Source organism: Netta rufina (assembly GCF_964035555.1).
Source record: "Netta rufina genome assembly, chromosome: 3".
NCBI classification, from domain to species: domain Eukaryota; kingdom Metazoa; phylum Chordata; class Aves; order Anseriformes; family Anatidae; genus Netta; species Netta rufina.
In genome coordinates, this window is record NC_140125.1 from 45,176,581 (window position 1) to 45,197,334 (window position 20,754).

The following is a 20,754-nucleotide window of genomic DNA, read 5'->3' on the forward strand; positions in this document are numbered from 1 at the left end:
TGCGGGACGAGGCCCGGGGGGCGAAACCCTTGCGGGGGGGGAGCTGCGGGTTTCAACCACGGCTGGGCCGCCTCACGGCCGTTGCGTTGCGTTGCGTTGCCGAGCGGGGCCGCTGGGGGCTCGCTGCGCTGAGGCGGCGGGGCGGAGCCGTTGGCGGGCGGCCGTTGGGCGGCCGTTGGGCGGCGCTGAGGGGCGCTCCGCCTGGCCGCGGCGATGGCGGGCGGCGTGGAGCTGGGCTTCGCGGCGGCGGCCGGCCCGGAGGACGCGTGGCGGCTGCGCAGCGCCTACTTCCCCAGCAAGCTGGGCGGGCGGCCGGCCTGGCTGGGCGAGGACGGGCTGCCGGGCCTCGGCGCCCTGCGCTGCGCCCGCTGCCAGCAGCCCCGCGCCTTCCTGCTGCAGCTCTACGCGCCGCTGCCCGGCCGCCGCGACGCCTTCCACCGCAGCCTCTTCGTCTTCGCCTGCCGCGGCGCCGCCTGCTACCGCCTGCCCGGCCCCGGGGGGCCGCTCTGCGGTGAGCCCGGGGGGTGGTGGCGGTGCGGGGGGCGCCCCGCTGCCCGGCCCGGCCCCGCTGAGCGCCGCCTCTCCCCGCAGTGTTCCGGAGCCAGCTGCCGCGGCGGAACCGCTTCTACCCCGAGGAGCCGCCCCCCGAGGATCCCCCGCCGGGGCCCGTGGCTCCTCCCGGGCGGCTCCGCAGCGGCGCCCGCCTGTGCCGCGTCTGCGGCTGCCTCGGGCCCCGCGCCTGCGGCCGCTGCCACCGCGCCGCCTACTGCGGGACCGAGCACCAGGCGCTGGACTGGCGCCGCGGGCACCGCCGCACCTGCGGGCAGGCCGGGGATGCAGGTGGGTCCCCAGCGGGCCCCCAGCCGGGCTGGCTGAGAGAGGCCGCTGGGGTAGCGCTGGTGGAGGGCTGCGGATGGCTGTGCTGGTAGGGGCTGGCTGCAGGATGGAGGAGTGTGGGGAACAACGCTGTTCCTGACACACTGCTTGTGTCCTCTGCGGGTTGCCTTTAAAATGCCTTTGTAAAGGAGCACACGAGGTGATGCCTAAAACGACACTGTGCAGGTCAGTAGAAAAAAAGTACTTCAGATTTGTTTTAGAAGACAGCCTTTTCTTACGCCAGCCCTTCCCTCTCACTCTGACATCTCATTCACACTTCTGGGATGTTCCAAGGAGAAGTACAGAGTGTTTAAAGTATTTGGTAGTGCGATGTAACTTGGTGAGCATGTGCTGTGTCTCTGTTCAGGCATTGAGCTAGTCCCTCCAACCTGGGCTGCAGGAAGTGGAAGCAAGCAGTGAGTAAAAGAAAGTGATTCATGCAAATCAAGTTATGGGTCAGGCTTTTGAGTCACATAACTGGAACAGGAACAGTGAGAATATGAAACATAACAGAACACAACTAATACCATCGTTACAGAAGGCATCGTCAATGCATCTGTGGAAACTTTGGCTCCTCAAAATATGCAGTGGGCAAATATGAGGAGTGGTGTGGCCTCAGGGTACCCACTGCAGACTTGACTTGTGTGCATATGCTGCTTAGAATGGGATATGCACAGAGGTGTCAAACTGCAGTTCTTTGGGATTTTTTTAAATGCAGCTGCTAAGACTGTCTGTCTTCCGTGTCATGTGGAGTTACAAAGGCTCAGAGCAATGCATCATTTACTGTAGGTTTTCTACTCTTGTTAGAATTTTTCTTATTTTTGTATCAGATTTAACAATGATGTAGGTTTGTGTTTTTTTCACCCTTGCCATGTTTGGGCTGTATTTTTGCTACGCAGCTTGCTGTAGATACTTTTGGTGAGAAGAGCGTGAAATCTGAATTGGCGGTGTGAAGTGATGTTTTCTGCTTTGCAGATAACTCGGAGAATGCGACGACAGCTCCAGGCGAGGACAAATTCCTGTTCCCAGAGTATGAGATTTTGATAGAACCCGAGGAACCAGAATTTCCTGCTGACAGCAGTGCCGATCCTGATGATGACAAAGGAGCTGCAGGTACATCAAAGGAAGCAGAAGAACAGGAGGAACACAGAGTTAGTAGCAGCACAGGTAAGAAACATGACACTGCAATTCTTCGTAACGAAGCCTGTATTACCTCTTTAAAATACCACATGCTGTTATTTTTAAGTGTTCCACCTAAGCTACTGGTGACAAAAAGCTGTAGTCAGTAGCGGTGCAGGCTTTTTGTATACATCCCATATTAATTAAGTGTGTTTATGGGAGAGACTCACTGGGCCCCAGCCCTGGGAGTTGTTAGAGCAGCTGCTGCAGATAGCTAGGAGCATACTGTGCCCTTGTGTGCTTTGCTCAAGTAAGTTAAAACTTATGAGTGAGATGAGCAGGGTCCTGAGCATCTGCTTCTTTCTGGACAGTGCGGGAAGCAGGAGACTGGATTAGAGGCTCTCGGTTTAGCTTGTTTTAATACATGGAAAATGCATGCTGAACCTCGTTGTCTTTACCAGAAGGAAACTGTCCTGAGGTTATTTTCGTTGTCCTTGAATTCAGAACTTGAAGTGCAGGCCCTTTCTCCACAAAATTAATGTGTTTGCAGTCACCGCACAGGCTTTGCACACAGCCAAGGTCTGCGGTTACAGGGGAAAGCTGCTGGGTTCCCAGCTGGCCCTAAAGCTGGCTGGAGGCTGCTCGATGCTCCGCATTGATGTGAAGGTGGGAGGGCTGTGGCAGGAGTGCAGCAGACGCCCGCCTCAGTGATAGAAACTGGAAGTGTGTCCTGTGTGCAGCATGGGCGGCCTTTTCCAGATGTCACACGCTGAAGGCTTAACGCTTAGTGATCCCTGCTGGAAGCCATAAATGTTGGTAGATGACCTCCTTCCCTTTCTAATGTGCAATTACTCATGTCTATGGTTAAAATGCTACTAAAACTAATAAACGGATGTGTGCCAGGATCTTAGGTGTCACAAATTAAAAAACGTGTCTTAGAGTGATGTACACTGGGAATGGCTGCGAACAAAATACACTTACAGATGCAAGATTGTTTTAAATTTTTGGCTGTCTTGCATTAACCTGTAATGTTTGTGGGTTGTGTTTGTTTGTTTGTTTGCTTGTTTTTTTTTTTTTTTTTTTTTTTTTTTTTTCTTGCTTAGGTGAAGGGAGTCAGTCCTTAGATGAAGAAACACTGGAAGCAATGGCAAAACACGAGACTGAAGACGACAAGATCTTCCGCATGTTTAAAGAGCGAATAGCTGCTGAACCAGAGCAGGTCAGAATATAAGTATATGGGGCATACATAGAACTTGCAGATTCTGGCACAGCATTGTTCTCCACCTGTTTCACTTCCATGTCTGTGATTATAAATGGTGATGGAAATGCCTCCTCATTCTCTAAACACTTTAACATAGGCTAATCTTCTGTAGGGGCCAGATCATATAAAACATGCAACTATTTAAAACAAAAACACAGTTCCTGGTTCCATGCAAAGGAAACACATGAAAGGAAATCCATGAAAGCAGAGGAGAAAGCAGCAAGTCTCTCTGTTTTTCAGCTTGTAGCTCAGGCATTAGGGTGAGCGTCTAAGAAGTAGGAGACCTTGAGTCTGTTTTCTCCTTGCTTGGGGTAGGTGCATCATCTCCATGCATAAGTGCCCTCTTGCTGATAAGGCCTGATTAGCTATGTAAGTATTTAGATAGTAATAGAACAAAAAAGAATACAAATGTCTGAAAATACTTAAATCTTGGACAGTAGGACAATCCCCTTGCGTTTAGACTCAAAACTGCAAACAGAAAGAGCTGTGCTGTATCCCTGACTTCTCTGTACACTTCTGTGTACTCATCTATCAGTCCTCTCTGCCTCCATCTCAAAGCTAAAATACCCGTCTAGCATTTATGGGTCCCTTAATTTGAGAAATACAAACTACAGTGATCTAGGGATAAATTGCAAAGAAGGCTACGTGAATACTTACACATGTTTTCTTAACCAGCTGAGTCCATGCAAAGAACAGTTTTGTTTAGAATTCTGCATTTGCTGCTGATTGACTTGTTTCTACACCCATCTTACACCTTTGTCTATGTCAGTAACCACTCATTTTATAACCAGCTGAGAAGGCAGTCTTGATCACTTAACCTTCTGCTTAATTCTAGATCATTAGATACTGCAGAGGAGGAGAAGGCCCAATCTGGGTATCAAGGGAAAATATCCCCAAAGAACAAGATATCCCAAATTGTGCATGTGGTGCCAAAAGAGTATTTGAATTCCAGGTATGTAAATTCATTTAAAGGTAATGCAGGTAACATAGTTCAGGCTTAACGGGTCTAATTGTGTAGGTATTGACTTATGCTTAGAGCAAAGGAGTTGAAGTTGGTACTAAATAATGATGCCAATTTGTACAGAGCCCGTATTTACTATTGCAATTACTTTTCCCTATAGGATTTTCCAATTTAAAAAGTGTGTTTCCATAGAGAGAGAGAGAGTAAAGAGCGGTTGTGGGCTACCTCTAACCCCTTTTTTTCCCCTGAAGATTATGCCACAGATCCTGAACCACCTCCAGGTTGACAGCCTTGGAGAGAGCATTGACTGGGGAACGCTGGTGGTGTACACATGTGCTGAGAACTGCGGGGATGAAAATGAATACGTTGAGGAGTTCATATGGAAACAAGACTTCTCCACATCCTCTATTAAATTTCCATCAAGTTCCTAAGTTGCATCTAAATGTTATGTTTTCCTTGTTTAGTGCATCTGTGCATTTTGTAAGTAGGTAACTGAACTAACATCAGTGACACCTGTCTATCCTGTAACAATACAACTACTAGGAGACTGTGACAGCCTCTTTACGGTGCTCCAGAGGAGCAACTTCAACAAGCCAGATGCAATTACTAATTGAATTTTGGTTCAAATCTCAGTTCTGAATGTTTAAATAAAGCTGAGATGTTTTTGGACTGGTAAGCATCTTTTGTTGGTGGCTGAACTTTAAGAACTTAGATGATTGTCTGCCAGGGTTTTCTTTGGGCTTCTCAAAAATGAATTCACAGAGAAAAGCAGACTGCAGTAAGATGCTCCGCAGGCATACAGCAGTCATAGCGAAGGTGAAACTGCTCAACCACTCAACGTGCAGCCTAAAGCAACAGTTGCTACACATCGTAATTCTTGGTAATTCAGTTTGACTTAAAAACATTAGCAGAATGCAGAAATAGTTCAGCTCTAACTGTCTGATGCAGAAGCAGCTTAGATGTATTCTGGGATGGCTGGCTTTGCCTGTCTGCTACCTACTGTTTGTGGTGGCTGATTCTCACTCTGAACCGTACCTTAGCACTGCTGCCTTGGCTGAGGCTTAAAACAAGTGCCTCCTGTGGGAATTATTTGGGTATGTGACTGCTGTACAGCTGAGGCAAGAGAAAAACAAAATGGTAATGTTTAAGTTACCATAGTGGTTGCTTAACTACCCCTGTGGCTAAGAGCTACACTTCCAGGAAAGATCAGGAAAAAGCATGGATGGTGACAGAGTTTGCTCAAGAGCAATCAATCAGGAACGTTGGCCAGCTTACGGTGCAGCACTGATGGTGATGCAGTTCTTGGGTGGCTTGCACTTACCTTGGCAAAGCTACGTTGCTTAACACTGGCTTCCTGATAGTATCAAGAAGACTAGGGATAAAGTAAGTCCACTTCAGACTTGCAAACAGTATGGCAGCAAAACCAGCCATCATTTCATCTTCTATGAAACGAAACATCAGTTTCATTAAGTAAAGAGACTGTGGTTACATTGGGGTTAGTTTTAGGTAAAAGCTGTTTGAAAGAATGTGCAAGTCATAGAAAGGTTATTACTGGAAATGTACTGGAGAAAAAAAGTTTATTTTTAGTTCTCAGCCCATTAAGCTTCAAGCACAGTTCAAAGGGAAGATTATGTACATGCTGACTCTAGTCGGAAGGGCTTTGACATTTTACAGGAACACTAATATAGTGAGACTGGCGTAGTTGGTAAAATACAAAAGTAATTTAAAGAAAGCCTAGAAGCTAAGCAAGAATCTTTTGTTCCAATTCACTCAAGTGTAGTTATTTAAGACTTGCATAAATCCCATCTGTTGAATGTGAAGCAACACATACTTGAACACAAACTTCTTTAACCAATCACCCCGTTTTAACATACTAGAAATATTCAAGTTAAATGGTGCCAAGGACATGGCTACCGGTAAGCAAGCCAGAGTACTGTTAAGATTCTCCTCAAACTGACAAGTCAGTTACAGTAGTGTATGTGCTTTTTATAAATCCAGATTAAAAAAAAAGTTTAATACATTTCACTCTACCAGCTGCATAATTTCAAAATTCAGTAAGACAGTTCCCGTAATTGTATAAACAGGGTTTATTGTACATGTGGAGCTGAAGGAGGAAAGAGGAGGAATATATATATATTATATATATATGTACAGTGAGCCATTTTCATTAATAAATTTATTCTGTCTTGCTTAATACTGGAAAGAGGGAATGTGTCTGGCACAAAAAAATTAAAATTGAAAAAATTTAAAAGCTTAAGTTCTTAAAATTATAAAAACCATGGTCTTATGGAAGAAAATTAAAACATATATACATGGCAACTTAAGTGGTTTATACACTGAGTGACACAGTTGCAGTTGTCTCTTAAACCAATTTATGGATTTTCTATTAATAGAACTGGCATTAAAACTATTTAAAAGCTAGAATATAAATAAAACTTGAAGAGACTGCTCCAGGAACAGCCCAGTAAAGCAACTCACAGTAACTCAGTAGACGTAATCAATATAATTCCCCTTGAGCATCGGGGAAGTAGGCACTAACTGGGAAATAGTCCAAGTCCTGGTGTTGCAGTTTCACTGAAGTCCATCTCGTTACTGCTGTGCCATATGCAATGCCTTTTAAAATGTACCCCCAATTTCTCTGAAACTTGTAGAAACTGTTACGTTGTCTTTCTGAAACCCTTTAAAATAGGATAGATGTTTTCAAATGCTTCATAGATTTCTGCTCGAACTTTAGCGCCTAGAAGAAGAGAGGGAACTAAGTCAGTTTATGCCTTTCTCCAGCATTAAATACTTCATTTTAGCTTTTAGAATGTTTATCTGAATGCAGCTTTATGTATGTGATCCCTATTTTTACATCTATTTTTTAAAAACACATTTCATATAAAGCATACTTTAGAATAAACAGTGAAAAAGCTGATAAATGAAAAAAAAAACAAACAAAAAACTTTCTGGACTTTATTAGCCTCTTTGCACTTAATGCTATACTCACAAATGAGATTCTCCTAGGCAATTTCTGAGGAGACCCAACTACAAAGCACAGCCAACGGGGTGTTTCTGCAGAAAGGCCTAACCAGCAGTGTTTTCTTCAAGAGAGCGCAAACCCACAGGGAAGCAAGGTCTGGAAATGGAGGGTGTTGCAGAAGCCTACCACCTGCTATGGTGAAGGGGCACTCTCTTCCTTTCATCGGCGAGCTGCATTTTTCCCTACACAGTAAGGCTCAGCACAACAGGAAAATGCAGGGTGCAGGTGGAGTGCCTGAGGTGAAGGAGGTCCTCGAGCTGGGCCACCTCCCCTTCCCGGGCTGCTGTGCCAAAAGAAGATGGCAGCAGCCCCCAGCCAAGCTGCTATAAAGCACTCAGCTCAGTCACGCACCTAGCGCACAGAAGCAGGCTTTCAGATTTTCCTAGGCACATTACCTGTGCTCTCAACGGCTTTTTTGGGGCACCTGCAGTCCCAATTAGGATTCATGATCACTGCTTATATGGCTTTAGCCAAATACACGTTGCTTGCTTTGTGGGATCTCCTCAGCAGAGTGCTGTACTAGCTGTTCTTTCCCAGTACTGTCAGCTTTAAAGGAAAGCACCTAGCAAGTTGCAGACTTCTGATATCATTGTTTGTAATACAGTCTAAATCCAACCTACTGGAATAAAAGACTGCCTTGACTTACCAGTTAAAACCACTTTTCCAGAAACAAAAATAAGCAGAACAATTCTTGGCTTGATCATTCTGTAGATTAAGCCTGGAAACAATTCTGGCTCGTAGCTGGAAGAGAAGAGAGTCACAGGGTTTCAACGTGCTTGTGGACATGTCCCAGCCTTTCATCTGCAGGACTGTTAGAAGTGGACAGAGCAGGGGCAGACTCCACTGAAAATGGGAGAGAGCAGCAAAGGCTATCATTTTGATGGGCTGATGCTGGGCTACATCAGCTACACCGGAGGCAGAGCAGTGACAGGAACAGAGGTCTAGGTTCCTCTCTGGTGTGAGGAAACGATCTAAACACATGCCAAATTAAGCTAGCTGGTATGCAGCAAGAATGAAACATAGGCAAGCTTTTATTTACCTGCTGAACTGCTGGTGTGTGAGTACCAGTCCTTCTAATCTGATAGGAAATTTCACATCACAGCTGCCCACCATGTTCTGAATTTTAAAATCCAAAAATTTTGCAGGAAAACCCAGTTTCTGAACAACTCTTGCATACTTCCTTGCTGCCAGTCTGGATTGTTCTTCACTGAAGGGAGAAAAACATAGCTGTTTTATTTCCTCAGTCAAGTATTACTTGAATCAAATAGCGTTAGACCACAAATATTTATCTGGAGAAAAAAATGTCATGTGCATTGGGATGGGAAGGGGAGTCACATGCAAAATTTTCGCATCTAAAATTAACAACTAACTCTAGTTTTTACGCTTAGTTTTGGTACTATAGTCCTGAACACGACTGGCACTGTATTCACTGTTTATAAAGCAGCAAACACAAAGCTGAAAAGCCACATATTTCACAGACTTCATATATATGTACATGAGTCCCTCCAGTAAGATGTGAAAACTTGGAATTACTACTGCTACAAAATGCTATTCCTATAAAAATCTGTAAACTGCCCAAATTACCTGCTTGATTCAGCCCAGGCACCCAGACCTGGGTTTAACACAACTGCATGGCCTTACTTGCTATTGCAGACTCAGTTTGCTTCATTTTTGTGAAGTTTTCAGTTGCTCCTAATGCAGAGTAAGAAACCTGGAATTTCAAGCATCCCCAGGCAGAGAAAGTGTTTCCTGTGGGGCTCTATTCACTCATCTCTGCCCATGAGCTTATTCCTTCTGGATTCCTAAAGGACTTCTTCAGAGCAGAATTTCTCTTCTGCCCACTGGAGTTAAGCTTATGTTTAGTTTCCAATTCTCATGCTTCAATGATCACATTAAGAACAGATCAGACTACAGGGACTGGAGACTTCGAGCTCTTGGCCTGTGATGAATGAAACTATTCAAATACCCCATCACTCTTACCCTGCCACTGCCCCTACAGTTTAAATGGTTTTAGTGCAGTCTTTGAAATTCTTAAATTATCAGGGAAAAAAATAGATGACTGCAAAGCCAAAAAAAAGTGAATAATGATCTCCTCAGCCAGTTTATCGGACTGTATGAAAGAGCTTCAGAAACACAACTCTCATTTCCTCTTTAGCAAGGAAGTCCTTTCAGTTACAAAAAGACATTTTGCAAAGAACATAAACGTTTGTCTATTTGAAATTATTTGGGAAGCAAGCTTAACTGGATCTGTCTGACTTTATATAAATACTGTATTCAAACATCGGTATTCTTAAAGCATCGTGGTTTCAAAGGAAAAGACAGCTTTAATTAGTTTGCTTGTAACAGCTAAACATACCTTTTTGCTCCTGTGCACACCATTTTTCCAGAGCTGAATATAAGTGCAGTAGTACGTGGTTCTCTTATTCTCATGATCACAGCAGCAAAACGCTGAAATGTGAGTGTTGAGACTGTCAGTGACACACCATTGTGATCATCACACCAAGCCCAGGTTTGCATAACATAAGCCATTGCAAAGAAATACTAAATTCAAATATACTTGCAGATCACTCATGATTCAAGCATTTTGAGTAAATTTTAAGTAGCTTCCCACACATGCAGAGGTGGAGTCAAAGAGGAAGGATTTTTTTTCTGTTGCAATCCTGTTTTATTAAGATCATCTTTCATTTCTAAGCATGTGACAGAAAAGTACTGGTAGCATTTGCGACAGAGTGAAAGAGACAATCTTAACACCAAGTCTTCCTCCATGTCTTGAAACTTGATCTGTTATAAGCAGGATGGAAGACTAAGCAAATATTTTATGATCCATTTTGTTTCTTTACCTTAAAAAGTTGGACACCGTTGTATTACTGTCAAACAACGGCCGAAAAGTCAGAAGCCATGGTCTGTGTAAGAAGTCACCTCGACCACCAACCACAGTGCAACACACCAGCACGCTCAGCTCTAGCTTTGTATTTTACGTACTGTAACATCTCCACCTGCATTTACAAATATTCTTAAACTCTGAAGCAAAAGATAGTGTTAAGCTGATCCGGGCATCAGGCACAAGCCCTGCTGTTTGTTTGGCACACGTAACCTGGACCAATTCGCCCTGCAGTCCCATAAATGCTCTGCTGACATAGCCAAGGCAGAAGCGTGGGTTACCTAACAACACGTTTGACAAACCGTGGCTTAGATAACACAGCCAAGCAACATCTTTGTGTTGTAGATGAACGCACTGACTAAAAGTCAGGAGTGTATTACATAACCCTCCTTTCTCTCTGCTGTGGTAAACAGCGTTTCCATATTGATCACTCTAGCCCACGAGCTTACACAGACACCTACCCTACCTTAAGAGTATGCTCAAATTTTTGCCTCGCTAGCATCTTACTCGCATGCAATCGTGTAACAGCATCACTGGTACAAACTTATGGTAACAATTATTTATTATATTGGCCTGCATGCACGCTTCAACTGAGCAGAGTTCAGGCAAACCATAGCAAAATCCCACCTCCTAAACCAAAATAAACGAACACATCCCGAGAAAACCGAACTCTTCCCAAGGCGAGCCAATTCAATTACACAACATCCACACCTCTATTAGACATAGCGTCCAACTACCGTGGTTGCAAAGATAACATTTCCAAGTGGAGACACCCAGAAGAAAAATGAAGCAACTTCATTTTCTTGATTTGCTGCTCCAGGGCCTCTGCTGTTGCTCAAAGCTCCCCAAATTTACAAAGTCCCATGGCTTAAGTCACTGCTGTTCCAACCTGCTAGTCAGAAGCAGTGGTCAGCTTGGAAGTAGACATGAAAAAATAAAAAATTGCCATTCCACCAAACCTAGCCATCAGGAGCAAGGAGATGGTAGCAGTACTGGGGGACAACATGAAAAAATAGAGCTTGAGGGGGGAGTGAGATGATAAAATAACCAGTAACTGCACTGCTGCCACAGCAATTTCCAGGGGAGCAGCTGGATGGAGGAAGCCACGGCACACACACAGAACCACCGTGGCTCTGGCAGGAGCCCAGAAATTGAATTCTTCCTTCCGTTCTCCTTATTGGGAGACAGGGAACAAACTTCAGCATCAGACATTTTGTGGCAACAGAAAAAAGGAACTTTCTGAGCACAAGCAACAAACATGCCCACACGAACAGGAGCTCAGGACAGCTCCACAACAAAAAACTTTGCCAGTGTATTACACTGTTAGTTAGTTTCTTCCTAAGCATGCTGATCTTTCCACATCTACTAAATTACAACCTCATGTAAAACATAGCTACATCAGCATAACAACATTTCTTACTGATTTAAAACAGAAATCTTCAAGAAACTTAGACGATTCTGTTAACTCTATGATAAATCTGCATATATATGAAGAATTTTTTTTTCGTTTGAGCTATTACAACAAAGTATGCCCCAAACCTGTGCTTCTGACATACCTGTTACTGGGTAAGTTCTAACCCACTGCTCTTACCTTGGGATTATACTCAGCATTTCGGGCACGAAGCGCAATGGTTTTTAGGTCAAGCTTGCAGCCAAGATTCACCGTGGACACAATATTCCTGAAGATAGTTCACAGAAATACAATTAAAAAGTAAATTAAAGAATGCATGCATCTTACACATTTTAGCATGCTTGACTGATTTCATTTTTTATTTAATTAAGAGAGTGTGAATGAGATCTTTCCTACTGACAGACACACTGAACAGTGTTTTGGCTCTGGAACCTCTTTTTTAGGGCATTATCTCCTAAAGCATGATTGAAGATTCCTCCTTTTCTGCCAGCTACTATGAAAAGTGTCTCCTGAGAAAAATCTCTATTTCAGTTTGGCAAGAAAAATTTTTGAGCTTGAGAGCTCCCCCTGGCCCATTCTGTGAAGCTGCTGGGAACAGGAGAAGTGCAGTAGGAAGAGAGGAATAGTACCAACAATTTTCCCTTGTATGCCCTTCAAGGAGGAAGAAGATGTACAGGACTAACTGAGAATGCACTCACAGATAAACCCCTTGCCAGGTGATAGGAAAGAAGGTCTCCAAAAAGTTTAAGAGCAAATACTAGATGTAAAATTTCCTTTGACGTTTGTTTGCCAGTAAAACTCTGAAATCTAAAGGTCTTCAACAGGGTGGAGGTGTGTGTGGGGGAAAGCAGTAGGAACTACTCTTTCAGTGCAAAATTCCTTTGGTTACCACCCATCTCTCTTTGGGGCTTCCATAAGTTGCTGTGGAAATCTCTTTAAAGCTAAGATTCAGTGAAAACACTTTCAGACCTGAACCTCAGCTAGTTCTAGGTTGTTATTTCCCCCTAATCACAAACTCAACTGTAGTAATGAAATAGAAAATGGAACGTGTAATATTAAAAACTATTCAACACTAGCTCCTAGACTAACAGCTGGTTTCTTCCCTCTACCCATCTAACTCCTTTTCAGCTGTGACTCAGACTATTTTATAAGTAAAGCATGCTGGACTCTTAGAGTGCATGCAGTTAAAAGTTACAATGCTGATAAATTAAGCACTAAAAGCACGTCCTGTGAAAGGACACGACACACTCACTGTAGCTGCGGCACTATCCCAGAGCTCTCAGATGCCGGTGTCGCAGGAGTTATGGGAGTCATCGGAGTCATTGGAGAGGGGTAGAGAGGCGTGGTTCCCGGCAGGGGGGCTGTGGTAAGAGTCTGTGAATGGAAGAGCTGGGGGGTCTGACCAGATGTTCCCTGCGTCGCTTGCTGTGATGTAGATTGCTGTGCTGCTTGCTGCTGCTGCTGCTGCCGCTGCTGTTCCTCAAGGATGGACAGGCTGTTGGTGCTCTGGACAGGCTGTGGTGTCAGTCCTGTGCCATACGGCATCATCGGGCTAAAAATCGGAATTCCGGGAGTCATTGCACCCTGTAGAAAAAAAGCATGAAAAAGAAACCACGGATCGTGTGGTGATCCATTTCACTTTTAAGGGAAAAAGTGTGAAGGAGTAGTCTAAAAATAAATCATTTTAGTTGATCATATCAAACCTGAGGCATATTAGTAACTTGCTAAAAACAGAAAACCCTTGGAAGACGCCCTTCTTCCAGAAAATGAAACACGACCACCACCGCTTTGTCATTTCTAGCGCTGTTTGTCACCAGCCAGCCATGCCAATATGTTTCTCACAGTACCTTGCAAGCATATCTCAAGTTTGATCCACAATTTTTACTTAAAATCACTTGAATGAAGACTGCGCCCATTGAACCAAATGCACTCATGGCACAGCTGTGGTCCATTACATGTAAGGTAATTTAAAGGGTTCCAACAGCAATGACCAAAACTAAATTAACATTTACAATCTGTCAGCCATGCTTCAACTCAAGGGAAACCAACATATCTGCATGTTTCTTAAATCTCTGGATACATAAATCAAAGGTTTTACAATTCTGCTTGTAACTAATATTATGCAACATGTAGTAGAATTGTTTGGATCTGCAAACAAAAACCTAGAGATGACATGCAAGAAACAACAGATACTTTCACGAAGCAATTCAGATCACAGTTGCGTATTAAATCATTTCTTTTTACCTGAGGGGAGGCTAAGCCTTGAGCGTAGGGCGGCAAGCTGTTGTTCTGATCCATGGTTCCAGTTATTTCTTTGGTATGATCAGAAATATTTCCCTCAATTGACTGAAATTAAATTCAAACCAAAGGGGTTTCTAACCCTTTAAAGCATTCCAGCAGAGCAGCCTTTTAGCCAAGCTGAAAACGTTACAAAAACATCAGCTCCAGAGAAACGCGTGTGGCGAGCCTGAAATACTAAACAGAACCTGCAAAGAAAAGAAATAGTATCTTGAGAATATTGGCTAAACAAAAAGCAAACCCATCAGCTGGTAAGTTAGATAAGAGACGCCCACGTACAAATATATATAAGAGCCCTCACCCACGCACGCGTGCACATACGCACCATGTACACAACAACCTCTTTCGGGCACACTCTGCAGGGCCTTGGGAACCCCTGCAAGTCCCTGGAGCCCCCTTTTCAAACAGCGTGAGGCATCCACACTCGTTCTGTAAGCTTTGCTTTGAAAAACGTTGATTTTTTTTTTTAGAATCGAACTCCACCAGCAACAGACTGGCAAGCTTACAGCCCCATGCTGCTTGTTCAGCTTTTCCTGGGCAATTTTACAGCTCGGGCTTCCAAAAATATTTTCGTTTATAGGGGGAGTAGCATCCCTGTTCAAACCAGAGCTAGGAAGCCCTCTTTTGTCCAGTTTTAGGAAATAAACCTCTGTGGCGTGCTTTACAGGGGGAAAACCAAGTGAGCGCCAATTTCAGGTGCGCACACAAAGCGCACGCACGATTTGTGCGGTGCTTTTTCTCCAAATCGTGCCTGTTACTTGCTACATCCCCGTGCTACGGCACCAACCGAGGCACGTGGCGAGCCTGCAGGCTGCGATGCGGCACCCGGCGCCTCCGCGGTACCTCACGGCTCCCTCAGCGGGGCCCCCGCGGCCGCAGAGCCCCAAGGTCGCTGCTGGGCCGGCCCCGCGCCACCGGCACACCCGGGCCGGCCTCCCCGGGCCGTTACCGGCCGCTTCTCGGCTCCGAGGGCTCCCCGCCGGGAAGCCCCACACCGGCCCCGAGCAGCCCGGGCCCCGCTCCCTGACCGTTAACGGCCGCCCCTCGCCCGTTAACGGCCGCTCCCCCCTCCCCCCATTCCCCCTCAGCCCCCCGGCCCCGCCGCCATCACGGCCTCGTCCCTCCCGGCCGGGTTTCCCCTCCCGGCCCCAAGCACCGCGTCCCGGGGCGGTTCAGAGGAGGGATTGAGGGGCTCGGGGGGGGCCGCCCGGTACCTGCCGCGCCCGCCGCCGCCGCCGCCGCCCAGCCCCGGCGGGCCCCAGCTGCGCCCCGCGCCCGGCGCGCCCCGACCGCGACACTTCCTCCGCGCCGCCTCCGCCGCCGCCATCTTGGGTGAGGGCAGCGGTGAGGCCGCGGGGCCGGGCTTCCGGGGGCTGCGGCCGCCATTTTGCCGTGAGGCGGCAGCGCTGTGGTGCCGGTGCCGGTACCGGGGGGATGCTGGCCGCCACCGCCACCGCCGGGATGCTGCCGGGGCTCGGCCCGCAGGGGGCTGCCCTGCAGTACCGCTTCTCGCCCTACACCTTCAACGGAGGGTGAGTCCTCGCACCGGCACCGGGCCCGGGCCGGGCTGGCCGCTGTGTGTCTGAGGGGGCCCGGCCGCGCCCGGGGTCCCGCAGCCCTCACGGGTCGGTGCGGGCGGGGACTTGCCCGCGGGACCGGGTTTTACAGCGCTCGGTGCAGCCGTTAACGGCCGCGTTGTTTGCTTCTGGGTCCGTGACGGGTTTGGAAACTGCTTGGTCATAACTGCTGCGGGCAGGTGATTCTTGCCTTGGGGTGGCAGGGCCGAGCTAGCGTGCTGCTGTTTAGATGTATTCTTCGTCATATCTAACCACTTTTTAAAGGGTATTTGATTATTACTTAATGGTAGCATGTGTATTAACAAGTGCAAAGTTATTATTTGGAAATGAGTAATATAAAATAATGTCAAACTGAAAGAGCAATACTAATTCAAGAGGTAATTTAAAGCAGTACTGGTGTTTGATACGTGGCTGGAATGTTCTTGCTTGGAAATCCAAGCACTTACAGGAGATTGGATCTTTCCTTACCGCACATCTATATTTTGTAGTTCACTCTGTCTAGTTTTTGTTTTATATATTACCAAATTTTCCTATGATTTACAGTCAACACAGAGAATCACGTATGTTCTCTTCAGTACGTAGTGTCTTCTTCCCTACAATCCTGAGTAATGTGCAGGGAAATACCTAATGGGAAGCATACTAAGGAATCTGATAAGATGTTTGACACAACGTGAGTCTGGTTAGAGAGCTCTCGTCTGTTTATTTGCCACATATATATATATATATATATATATATATATATATATATATATAATCATAAAATTGTCTAGGTTGGAAGAGACCTCAATATATAAATAAAAGCTGTGTCACAGAAGTCATGATGATATGAACATTCTTTTTTAAGGACGGTGTTGGCAATTGCTGGCGAAGACTTTTGCATCGTTGCCTCTGACACACGACTGAGTGAAGGTTATGCAATTCACAGCCGGGACAGTCCCAAATGCTACAAACTGTAAGTCCATACCTTGTAAGAACTGAAATGGAGGAAAGATCGATGCGTATTGATGAGCATGTCACCTGCGTGAAGTGATCTGCTACTTTCTTTATGCCAAATTCTCAAGAAAAAAGGATAGTAACAGAATTGATTTTCTGAGTCATGGTGACTCTTACTGCAATGTGCTGCTCCAGATGCAGCTGGATTTCTTGTTGTGTGCTGTTGAATTTTGCTGATAACAGTATTTTTAGCATGGTACCAGATTTTGTAATATAAGCTAGGGCCTTTTCTGACCCGATAATCAGAAGAACTTTTGTCTTAACTGTAGCAAAACATAGTTCTGTAGTAACTAGTTCTGCTTTGCCGGGACATGAATGTGCCCACCACTGTCTGTTGTCCTGTGTCCCTCTAGTCAGCCATCTGTCACTTCACAGGGTGTTTATTTTCAGAGAGGTAAACCATAATTGTTGTGTCCGTAATTCATTTTTCAACTTTTCATGTTTGTTGTATGGTTATCTTGACTCACCTAGATAGCATCCTCTTGGTTTCAAAAGCATATAAACAATACGTATTTTAAATGTAGGAGGTGTTTACCTGGTAGGCTGCCATCAGCTGTATAAACAATTTTTTTGTTGATGACACAAAATCATATGAGCTGATGTTTTTCCTGGCTAACTTTGTACTGTGTCTTTGATTCTGTTACTGCCTAAATGGAAATTGCTTTGGCACAATCTGTGTGCAGCGCATGGTGAATTTGGGTGGTTGTAGTGGCAGTGAGAGACGATTTTGAACTTATTTTGAAAGTGATTGCTGAGTGTTAATCCTATAAAATATATGTCAGTGTTTGTAGGTTGTCACTGATCTATTAGAGTTTAAAATTCAAATGTGTGTTCCCATAGTTACCATTTACAAAATGCTTTGGGACTGAACGAAGAGCTAACCTACAGTACCTCTGTAGCTAACAACTTCTGTTGTGCTGACACAGAAAACCACCTACACTGTAAATGTTATGTAACCATCTTAAAATCTTAAAGCAGTCCCCTGGCCAGATGGAGTAAAACTGGGTTGACTGATATGATGGAGCTTGGTAATAGCTAGGGTTAGGGGTGCGTGAAGGAGTGAAGTGGTTTTTTTTGGTCTGTCTTGCTGTAGTAGTCAGTAGACTGAAGAATGACACTTGTGTAGTCCTGCACTGAATGAGTCCTTCCCAAGATGTAGGCTGCGGTTTCCCTTAAGGTGCAGGAAATACCTGTTACTACATTTTAGATAACAGTTTCTGATCTTGTTGGAGAAACTGGAAATACATTTCATGTTTTCATAATCTACTGTGTAAGAAAGTGGTGTATATAGTTCACAGGGAATTAAAGTCCCGACAAAACTTTGTTTTACAGAACAGAACGAACGGTCATTGGATGCAGTGGTTTCCATGGGGACTGCCTGACGCTTACTAAAATCATTGAAGCAAGATTAAAGGTAGCTAGCTATCTCAATGTATTTAGAAACTTCTGTTCTTAGTGTTGCATTTGAGACCCATGACGTGTTTAAATATGGCTTTTGCTGTTTGTCCTCAAGTGTGTATCACAGCTGTAGCTGCATTGCTAGTGAAAGATCAGGCCGGTGAAATTGATGCTGTGTTCTTACAAGCGTAACATCACAAATTTAAAGGACGGAAGCACTGAAGAGGGAAATGTTCGTGATGCAACATCTATTCTGTGCAAAATCTCACGGAAATATTAATTTTGGCCTGTAATAAGACTTTACGGTTAGACCAGTGTGTTTTTGCTCATCTTGCTAGTTGATCATCTTGCTAAGCCTCAATCTCTTCTGTAATGAGGTTTCAAAAGCATAATCCTGACTGAGTATAAAATTTAGTGTGTGACTTTTGCCTTGGATGTGGTGTGCTGTTTGCAGATGTACAAGCATTCCAATAACAAGACCATGACTACTGGGGCTATTGCAGCAATGCTGTCCACGATCCTGTACTCCCGACGTTTCTTCCCTTACTACGTTTACAACATCATTGGTGGACTTGATGAGGAAGGTAAGACTGGAAGAGACTAAGGAAATGTTACTAGTACAACTGCACTTATTTTTATTCATGCCTTTCATTGTGGTAGAGATTCTTAAATATGAAGACCTACTCCAGAGAGGTTCCTCTAAAGAGACTTTTAAATGTTAACTAATCCCTAATGAAAATAATGACTTCTGTGTGGAAGCTACGGTGTAATGTAAAGGACTTCCTTGAGGCTGGCCAGGTGCTGTGTTTTCACCAGAATGTCCTCATGAAACTCTGATGCTTCAGAGAATCTTTTTGGATTGTGATTATGTATTTTTTTTCTTTAAGGGAAGGGAGCAGTCTATAGCTTCGATCCAGTAGGCTCGTACCAGAGAGATTCTTTCAAAGCAGGTGGATCAGCAAGTGCCATGCTGCAGCCCTTGCTTGATAACCAGGTAAAATAATTTTAGTGTTTGGTTTTTATGATCTCAGTGAAGATTTGTGACATTCAAATTAATGTAGTTTTACTTTTGAGGAAGATTAACTTTTGAAAGAAGGTTTAAATGTACTACAGGTATTATTAATCCTACCAAAATAAATTCACAAATTGTGTGCTTCCACCCTCTCAGGAGAAGTCCGAAAGTGCTGCTTTTGGATTCTCTTAAGGTTTTTAATAAGCTACAGGGGGCTCTCTGTTTAAAATATAGTTAAATGTTTTAATTGAGAAATTGCTTCCCACAGAAGCTTGTTTTTTTTTTTTTTTTTTTTTTTGTCCATTGTCTGATAATGTAAATATGCCTATTACTTACCATGAAATAATTCTAAATTAAGATAATAGAATTAATTGGGGTATTTAATGCATTTTAACACCTTAACTCTGAGATTTTCTAGTTGTGTACAAGTCATTCACTACTTTCTAAAAATGTTCTTGCATAAAACTGCTGGAAATTTATTTAATTACATCTGTCAAATAGTTGAATATCTTCATATTTAGTTGAAGCTGTTAACTGTTGAATTAGAGAAACACTAAAGCACATTTTACTCATCTAGTTCTTAGATATTGGTGCTGGTATTGCTAGTCAGTCGAGCCTGATGCCAACACAACTTAAGTGCTTAAAAAAGCAGTAAGCGCTCTCGTTTTTTGCCAGCTAAGAAAGGAGTAGCATTTTTCCAGTTTCCTTAAAAATCCAGTTTCTCAGATTTGTTTCAGTTTTTAAGCATAATTAACTGGAGAGAATAAAATATTTTCTGCCATAAGTTGTGTTACTTTTTATAATTTCTGAATTTGAGGCATAGTAAATGACTCTTCCAATTCTAACATTTACTTAATGGCTAAAATATTTTTAATGGGGCAGATCATGCTCTATTATGGGCTATTATTTTAAATTCTAGGTGCATTTAGGAAAACTTGCTTCTAAGAAATGCTTTAACTCTGAAATGACTGGAGAAAGGGCTTGTGTGCAGTTCTGATGCTGCTAACCCAGCGAGAAGTTTCTGAACAAACAGATCAGTATCTTGCATATGCTGAATAGTAGTAGGAGAGGCTATGCTTTATACTAGATCTGCTTCCGTTTACTTACGTATGAATATCAGCATAGGTAAAGTTCTGATCACGCAGCTATAAACTGTATGGAGGACTGCTTTTGCCAACTCTGTTTTTAAAACAGACTAATAATTTCTTTTTAAGTTGTCTAAATCTGCTCGTTCTAGTGCAGACATTGAAACAGCTTTTGTGCTAGATGGAATGTACTTAATTTAAAAAGCATTTTCATCTCTTCTTAGATTGGCTTCAAGAACATGCAAAATGTGGAGCATGTACCTCTGACCCTGGAAAAGGCTTTGCAGCTGGTTAAAGATGTCTTTATTTCTGCTGCTGAGAGAGATGTATACACTGGTGATGCACTTAAGATTTGTGTGGTCACAAAAGATGGAATTAAAGAGGAAACCATCCAATTACGGAAAGACTAATTCAGTTCACATACAAACATGTAATCTATGGAATACAACTTAACTGTATCGTGAAGATGTTTGTCTTATTAAATTTTTTCAAGAAGTTTGACTACTGTAATGCCGAGTATTTTCTGTCTGGTAGAAGTGATAGTGGTGTTTTTGCTGTGGGGGTTTTTTGTTGATTTTTTAGAAACCCAAACAATTTGTGGCGAGGATGATATTAAGTGTTTGTCTAGGTCAATTTGGTTCATCTCATCCTCATCTATTAATCGATCTAATTACATTGTCAATTTAATCCTCTTCTTGCCGTCCTATATGCTACAACATGGAGGATTGTGAACTTGCTAAAATTAGATTGACAGCTTTTCTGATGATGCTTTCTGTTCAGCCTTGGTTTAGTGAGAAAAGCATTTGTTGTGTTTGTTCCTGCTGTCTTCTCCGTACTTCATAGCTTACTTTTCCCATCTT

The 20,754-nt window shown here is 43.9% G+C and overlaps 3 protein-coding genes across 3 annotated transcripts; 2 read left to right on the forward strand and 1 right to left on the reverse strand.

Annotated features, from left to right (window-relative positions):
• The first annotated feature begins 151 nt into the window (after window positions 1-151).
• On the forward strand, window positions 152-4,843 carry PDCD2 (programmed cell death 2). Its single transcript, XM_084283749.1, has 6 exons — window positions 152-511; window positions 592-840; window positions 1,852-2,043; window positions 3,099-3,214; window positions 4,092-4,208; window positions 4,469-4,843. The coding sequence occupies exons 1-6, from the start codon at window positions 214-216 to the stop codon at window positions 4,646-4,648; spliced, it is 1,152 nt and encodes a 383-aa protein (XP_084139875.1). The 5' UTR covers window positions 152-213; the 3' UTR covers window positions 4,649-4,843.
• Window positions 4,844-5,777: 934 nt separating this feature from the next.
• TBP (TATA-box binding protein) lies at window positions 5,778-15,115 on the reverse strand. The gene is made up of 8 exons (XM_084283618.1): window positions 15,044-15,115; window positions 13,776-14,017; window positions 12,784-13,115; window positions 11,712-11,799; window positions 9,596-9,687; window positions 8,279-8,446; window positions 7,886-7,980; window positions 5,778-6,954 (listed from the first exon to the last, which is right to left on the reverse strand). Exons 2-8 carry the CDS (start codon window positions 13,827-13,829, stop codon window positions 6,875-6,877), a joined length of 909 nt encoding a protein of 302 aa, XP_084139744.1. The 5' UTR covers window positions 13,830-14,017; window positions 15,044-15,115; the 3' UTR covers window positions 5,778-6,874.
• Window positions 15,116-15,159: 44 nt separating this feature from the next.
• Window positions 15,160-20,395, forward strand: PSMB1 (proteasome 20S subunit beta 1). The gene is made up of 6 exons (XM_084283475.1): window positions 15,160-15,361; window positions 16,251-16,358; window positions 17,732-17,813; window positions 18,252-18,381; window positions 18,685-18,791; window positions 20,119-20,395. Exons 1-6 carry the CDS (start codon window positions 15,264-15,266, stop codon window positions 20,302-20,304), a joined length of 711 nt encoding a protein of 236 aa, XP_084139601.1. The 5' UTR covers window positions 15,160-15,263; the 3' UTR covers window positions 20,305-20,395.
• Window positions 20,396-20,754: the final 359 nt, after the last annotated feature.